The following is a 7716-nucleotide window of genomic DNA, read 5'->3' on the forward strand; positions in this document are numbered from 1 at the left end:
ATGGTGGGAATGGATGGGAGCATTGCTCTTTGCCTAACCAGGTTTTAGTTTCCAAATAGTCACAAAGATATAAAATTGCAAAGTTAATGCGAAACATAAAGTGGAAGTTTTGGTGTAAACCAAACATTGTTGACTGAACGTGATTCCATAAAATACATTTTGACCTCCTGTGATAGATATGCACGGGATTGATTACATTTCAAATCAAAATAATATTGTACTCCCTCCGTCCCATTGTTATTGTCATAGTTTACCTTTTTTCATGTCCCAAAATTTGAGTCACACTACAATTTTTTTCTCTAACATTCCATTTGTAGCCTCAAAAGAGACATTGATAAAATAAAAAACAAATATGATGGAACCCACAAAAGCAATAAATAGACATCCAAAAGAAACGTGCGTGGATAGCACCAAAAATTTTGGTGGCCAGAAATAGGTGCGTGCTTGGCAATCGCATGAAAAAAAACTTTCACTTTGCATGGACCCATAGATTCTTTTAACATCATCGTAGACAGCCATTAAGATTTGACATCGGTCAAAAGGGCACAATTGAAAAAAGATGTCTCACATTCAAATTGGTTGAACTGTGCATAACAAGTTAGAATCCCAAAAAACGTCCCTTATTTTGGGACGGAGGGAGTATATATTTATATATATTGTGGTACAAAATAATATATAAAAAAATTTATGAGTGGTTAAATTTTAAACTTCACCCCCTTCTCCTCCTTGATTGTCCATCGCCACATTCAACTTTCCACCAACAAATATGTACATTATTCCATGTAAAGTGCGCAAAAGCACTGAGGAGATATTGTGCTTCACTTGAGATCCTCGGTGACATGTTTTCTATGCCAACCCAATGCCACAAATAGTGTTGCGCCAAGTGTCATGTTACTATTTAAACTTATATTAAACCAAGCCAAGTTGAATTATTAGAAAATTAAAGTGTAAATAATAACAAGACACTTGGCACAACACTATTTGTGGCATTGGGCTGGCATAGAAAACATGTCACCGAGGATCTCAAGTGATTATGCTTGTGGCCAAACAAGTTTAGGTGTACACAATAAAATTTTTTTAGCTTATAGAAAAGCAAATTACGCTGTAAATAACTTCGACGCTTTAGCCAACTAGCAGTAAAATCAAAGAAGGAAAAGCTCTTCCTTTCCTTTGCTTGAGGACCAGTGGCACCCGGTGATTGAAATGGGCCACCACGCGATAAACATAGCCCAATATTCATCCCCAGTCCCGAGAAATTGATGCCGGAGAATAATGGGCGAGGTTTCGCCGTGATTCTGATCCATTACCTCTCAACAAGGAGTGGGCTGGGATAATGCACAAGAGGTCTGCCTATGGAATTTCTCTGGGCTATAATCGATCAGCAAAAAAATACAACAGATAAAAAAAAGAACTCATGATAAGATGATCTTAGGCTGAGCAAATAAGTGCTTGTTAAGGACGAATGGACGGCCATCATAGTAGGAATTTCAACATGACGTACGATTGTGAGTTCGTAGAGGGGACTGCCACGCCACCTTTGTGAATTACTGAACGAGGTTATCAAATTCTGGGATGATCTCCAGTAAAATGGTATTCCTTTTGCATCATATATCAATGAATTAGAACGTCCATCGGGCAAAGACGAGAATGGAATTAATGTCCCCTGCCCGTTTCTGCTTAAACCCACTCAAAAAATCGTGGCTGCAATCAAAAATAAACCGCACCAGTTCTCACTTCTTTTTAGCAGCACTCGTCTGCTATATTCATTCATCGACAATAAGTAGAATCCCCCTTTCGATTCTGAACTCTGAAGCAGCCACCAAGATGACACATACAGTGGAATGATGGCTCCTTGCAAGAGTCAGAACATGCATGCTAGTTTCCCTCGAGACTAGAGAGGATCTGGTTCTTATTCGATTCTCTATGGACGGCGACGCGTAAAATTCTGGGAATATATGCATCCGCGTGATCTAGCCTGGTTAGGTTAGAGGGTGAAATTAGAGGGTATCTGTATAGACGAAAGGATCAAGAGTTGGAATACGTCTTAAAACTTTTTGGACGCGCAAAAGAATGATTGCTTATTATTAAGATGGCCTACTAATTCATGACAAGTAGTGATTCTAGCCAATGAAATTCACAGATCTTTCCTGTGTTTTAACTGTTGCTAGGCCAAATGAATTACTGTTAAACTCGTGAAATGAGCTAACCCTTTATATAAAAGTTTAGCTACAAAAAAGTTACTGTATTAAGATGATTGTGCAATAAATTCAAAAGTGAAAACAACTGAAAAAGAAACAGGAAATAAATCATCTTTTTACTTTTGTTTCCAACGTATGTTTGGTGCTAGCTAGTGACTCCATCCTTGTACGAACCACCTCTGATTAGGGTTTTTTATGACTGGGCATAATGCGATGTTCCATTCTAATTTTTACTGCCACTTTAAATTCCCTTTCTTTTAGTGGGGTTGAGACACGCGTGAATGGGTATGATTAATGACAAGTCAATCACTAATAGCTCTTAGGGAAATTTAAAAAAAAAAAAAAAAAGTACTTGAAAGATAATAAAGTTGTTGCAATTTGAGGTAATGCGCACGAATCATATTTAGATTTGCATCCATAATTAATTGTTCATCTTCAAGAAAAGAATGATATGAGAGTCACTAACAGTGAAGTAATCATTGAATCATACTTTACCTGAAAATGGTACAAGATAGAAGAGATCAAGAAAAAAAAAATTTTTTGTTTATAATACTGAGACCAATAAAGAAGTTTTTCAGGCTCTGAAAAATTTGCACATGGGATGAGCTACGAGTACTTACGAAGTTGTTAGACTGGTATTAGTACTACATATTAGTATTAAATGCAAATAGCAAAAGGCATGAATTGGAATCAATGACGGAGCCAAAAGGGGCTGAAGGGGCCATGGGCCTCTCTAAATTTTAAAAATTTTAATTCATAGTATATAAATATATGTATAAAATAAAGTTAGTCCCCTCTAATTTTTTATAATTTTAGTTTATATATATATATGAATTAATCGCTCTTGAATTAATTTTTTCTTTAAAAAAAGTTATATATTTTTTACATATCTTTATAATTAAAGTTGGTATTTAATATTTTTAGATGCTATGTTATTTAAATAGATGAAAATTATTCTAAACATGGCATATGAAGATAATTTTGGCCTCCCTAGAAAAAACTTCTGGTTCGGTCACTGATTGGAATCTTGATTCTAAGCACTAAGTGACTAGTATTTTAAGCGACGGCCGTTCTTTAAGAAATACACTAGCAGTAGTAGACGGTAGAGAAAAGGACGATGAAAAGGACGGGAAAATGGAGGGCTGGCACCACCTTACCAATCCAGCCGATGGTGGGCTGTGGGAAAGCAGAGGCAGGTGGTACACGTAATTCTTCCTGCCCACAAATTCTGGTGCTACCCAAACTTAGCAATGTGACATCACTACCTGATTTGCAACTTGCCCAAATTACAGCCGATCTCAAACTTGCGAAGTACACTACTTAAGAAAGATTACTTTTTTTTAAAAAAAAGGAAAAAAAAAAAGGAAAAAGAAAGAAAGATTACTTTAAAAAGGAAAAGAAAATGAAAAGAGGCCAGCTTCAATATAAAGTCAGCCAACGAGGACCAATGTTCGGTACCCATGTTCGAATTATAATCGGAATTGCGTCATTGTCTGATTAGGTCTTAAAATCCAGCACAGCCGAGAGACGTGGGTGGTGGCCTAAGCGGCTTTGCCTAACGTATTTGAAATTGTGATGGTTACGTGGCCGCCGCCCCTTTGGTGCTCAAGCTGACTCATGACGGAACTGATCACGGCCCGGCTGATGCAAATCACACATCTTAGCACTGCCGGTGAAAGTTTTTCCGACCAACACAACCGCTTTTAATTTTTTCTCAATGTATGTTCTGGGCTTTCTGACAGGTACCTTTTTTTTTTTTTTTTTTTTTTTGGAAATAAAAAGCTTGAATACTCGTCATAGACCAAAGGATGCGTTCGAAACCAGAAATTAATTATAATGGATCATTAGTCAACATAACCCTTGCATCAGTGAGAAAATTTGAGCATGTAATCCTTCGTGAAAAAACAAATCCGTTTATTTTAGATTGTGTTTGGATTACATTTTTCATGAAAAAATACTGTAACAATTTGATATATGTGAGAGAAAAAAGTAATAGGAAAATGTGATTACGGAAAACGACGTAAATTTTTGACGAAAAACAGCAATTCAAACAAGGCCTTAGTCGCGTCTCTCACCCATCAATAAATATATATATATATAAAAGATAGTCATATTGCATATGCTTATGTTATAATCTTTGATGAATTAATTCCAATGTCGTGTATAGAGAGCTATTATAAAGAAAATGTTTTTATTGAATTCACACGGAGATTTGAGGACAAGCCGTGTCATATTGTCACGGGTGATTTGATTAAGGTGTGCATGCATCTCCCCTTCTATTTGGGTCAAACCAAATTAATCTTTTTTTGTTCGTCTTCCTTCATTGCGCTAATTCAAACATCATTGATCATACAAATTAAAAATCGGCACAGGGCTTTCTTTCCTCGGATCTGTCCAAATATATGGGGAGATTAGTTTCTTCTTCGTTTTTTTTTTCTTTTTTTTTTGATTGACAATAATAGTTGCTCACTAGAAATCAACATCAACAATTTTTCTTTTTACGAGGAAGCAACGGGGACCCAAGGAATTAGAAAGAAAGGAAAAATGTATGGACCCTGGACAATTTGGTTAAGGATTTGTTTAACAACACAATCCAAAACGTCCGGTCATTACCATCTCACCTCATTCCCATTTACCACCCGACAAGTGTGAAGTCTGAAGCCTAAAACTAGAAGCTGATTCTTGATGCCATATTCGGCATTGGCAACAATTAAAAAGATCAATAGATTAATACCCACCACTTTTCCTTCCAAACTAATCCTAATCTGCCCAATTTTGACTGGTTTTTTGATTCAACCATATTCTCGGTTGTCTAAACCGCATCCAACTAAAATGACAATAGCCCTTCGTTATCTTAAAGAATTTGTCTGGCAGATGTGCATCGAACATTTATTAAAATATATTTTAAGTGTACTACTTTTTAAAATATAAAATTAATTTTTTTAAAAAAAAAAATAAGAGATGATAAGTTAAATTAAATAAAAAATATATATAAACGTGACGGAAAGTAATGGTTATCGCATGTAGTATGGTAGATTAGATAAATTTTAATTGTGTTAGCGAGTAATCAACCATCTTAAAAGGTTTGATGCCAACTAAAATTGGAAGTCCGAAATATCTCTATTATATAATAATATTATCAAACACAAAAATACATCTTCCCCTGGCAATAATCCCAGATCTATACAGATTGCCCACATCAATCCTTCCTAAAATGATACTACTAAAACTAATTCATGGCCAAGATTTGTCCGAGTTGAAGACAAGAAGTTGGAAGACTCCACTAGCGAGCGAGTAATCTTGTCCCCCTCTTCTTCTCTCGGCAACCCCAGGCCGTCTTGGACGCAATCCGAACAATTTTAGTACTAAATAATACTAAATCAGCTAACCTTAAAACAGGGCAAAAATATTTAACGTTAACCCCCACTGGGACAGGAGTACAAGCCTATAGATCTCTTCTCAAATCAACCACGACTACACTGACATTATCAGTGCTGCGCCTGGCCAAGGCCAGTTTAGTCAACAGAATTGATGCATCGGAACAAGCCTTGTCGGAGCTTTCTCCGGCGGAATTGAGGGTCGCATCACTCCCTGGTGACCGTACCGGCGAGGGAGGCATCCCAGACTGTAAGCACATTCTTGCAACCCCACAAGCTGTGTCATTGGATACCACATCCCATAATCCGTCAGTGGCTAGGATCAAGCAATCATCCTCGCCACTTCGATCGATTATCGTCACCTCCGGTTCGGAAATCACATAGGGTTTCAAGTAATTGTCGCCAATTGCTCGGGACATTGCTAAGACTCCAAGAACTCTTGCCCCGTCCCAGTATATAACCCGCCCGCCAGCTTCTTGGATCCGCTCCAATTCGTCAGGCCTATCGGGCTGCATGTTTTACGTGCGATAATTAGACAACTTTCTACGGTTCATCAAACCTTGGAAACATGAAAAAGGCGGATGCTGAGAAAGATGAAGTAACTGCGAATTTACCTTGTGATCGACGGAAAGAGGGATATCAGAGCCGTTTCGGCAAAGGACGGCGCGCGAGTCACCACAGTTGGAGACGATGATTTTGTCGGGGGTGACGACGGCGACAACAGCAGTGGATCCCACGGCGTCGCATTGAGGAGTCCGTAGCTCGCAGCGGCAAGGAGAGGTGGACACCCCAACTGCACTGCACCAGTCGGAGATCTCCTTGTCCATGCGAGAGAAGCTCCGGGTCAACATTTCCCTCCAGGAACAATCCCCGTTTTCCAATTCATCTTTCACAATCTCATGCATTCTTTCCTTGCACTTCGTGGCTACCTGCAGAAATGATCATTTGACCAAAACAAAAAACGTTTAGTACCAGTACTACTAAAACGGATGACCGAAGAAACAAAATCAGGTTGCAAAGTTGAGTCACACGAATAACTAACTGATTTAACGTACATGGGAGCATCCGTGACCATCATAGACCCCGTAGAAATGCAAATTAGATGGAGTCGCAGAATTTCCTTGGGAAAAGCAAGGGTGAATTGCAACTGCATCTTCCATGTCCCTTCTCCTCCCGCAAACAGAGGTCATCCCAAATTTAGGCACCTCCGCCGGCAGCCCAGCAGCCGCCTGATCGACGGTAGATGTAGACGACGACGACGACACTGAATTAGCTGGCCCTGCAGATTGCAAACACTTCATCTCTTTGTTCCCAGCCACTTTACTCTCGTCCAGATCATCCTCCTTGGAGTTCTGATCAACCGCGTTGTCGCACATCCGAGACGGAGAAGCCGGGCCAACTGCCTCAACCTTTTGTCTCTTCCTTCCGTTCTCAACTTGGGAAGGAGCAACCGCTACATCCGAAGCTACAAATCTGAATTGATGAATTTCCATCCTCCTCCGCCTAGCCGACTGAGAACTAGGCTCGACTGGTTTAGCTGTTTCAGTCTCGCCTCCAATGTTAACTCCGCAACGCATCCCAGCCATCAATATTTATACCACAACAAGTACAACCAACCGAAACGGTACCTCCTAGCGAAGCTAATCGAATTGTTCGATAAGTAACTAGTAGTACCCAGTAATTGTTGCCACTGACTGACTACAAAGAATGTGTGTGTGTGTGTGTGTGTGTGTGTGATACAGCTTTTAAAAGCTGCCGGTGCCTCTGCTGCTGATCAAAAGAAGAGGAGAGATGAAAGAGAGAGGGCGAGATACGATGGATCTGACCTCTATATATCTCTCTAATGCAGAAATAAGTGAGGACCCATGAGCTGAGAAATTATGAAGGCTTTTTGTACAGAAGAAGAAGAGGAGAGAATAGGGAGACCACATTATACCAGATGGGAGGTGGGGGCGGGGAGGACTAGTTGCGGGCAGCTGCCCGTCACCGTCTTGGGCACTGTCCGACACGTACAGTTGGTGTGACGTACAACCATTTGGACTACAGCGCACATCTTGACCGTCCCTTTCGTTGTCAAGTCTTCTGCATCGGCTGGGAGAGTACCACGTGTGACGGGAAACTTTTGGCTAGTGAACGTGTTC

The 7716-nt window shown here is 39.7% G+C and overlaps 1 protein-coding gene across 1 annotated transcript; it reads right to left on the reverse strand.

Annotated features, from left to right (window-relative positions):
- Window positions 1-5299: 5299 nt before the first annotated feature.
- On the reverse strand, window positions 5300-7470 carry LOC113725434 (protein phosphatase 2C 37). Its single transcript, XM_027248579.2, has 3 exons — window positions 6631-7470; window positions 6190-6504; window positions 5300-6084 (listed from the first exon to the last, which is right to left on the reverse strand). Exons 1-3 carry the CDS (start codon window positions 7159-7161, stop codon window positions 5644-5646), a joined length of 1287 nt encoding a protein of 428 aa, XP_027104380.1. The 5' UTR covers window positions 7162-7470; the 3' UTR covers window positions 5300-5643.
- Window positions 7471-7716: the final 246 nt, after the last annotated feature.

This window comes from Coffea arabica, chromosome 2c (genome assembly GCF_036785885.1).
Source record: "Coffea arabica cultivar ET-39 chromosome 2c, Coffea Arabica ET-39 HiFi, whole genome shotgun sequence".
NCBI lineage: Eukaryota > Viridiplantae > Streptophyta > Magnoliopsida > Gentianales > Rubiaceae > Coffea > Coffea arabica.

Coding starts and splice junctions, on each gene's coding strand:
- LOC113725434 (XM_027248579.2), bottom strand. CDS start 7,161: ATGGCTGGGATGCGTTGCGGAGTTAACATTGGAGGCGAGACTGAAACA. Junction 6,505..6,630: donor ATGGTCACGGATGCTCCCAT/GTACGTTAAATC, acceptor TCATTTCTGCAG/GTAGCCACGAAGTGCAAGGA. Junction 6,085..6,189: donor CTCTTTCCGTCGATCACAAG/GTAAATTCGCAG, acceptor TAAAACATGCAG/CCCGATAGGCCTGACGAATT.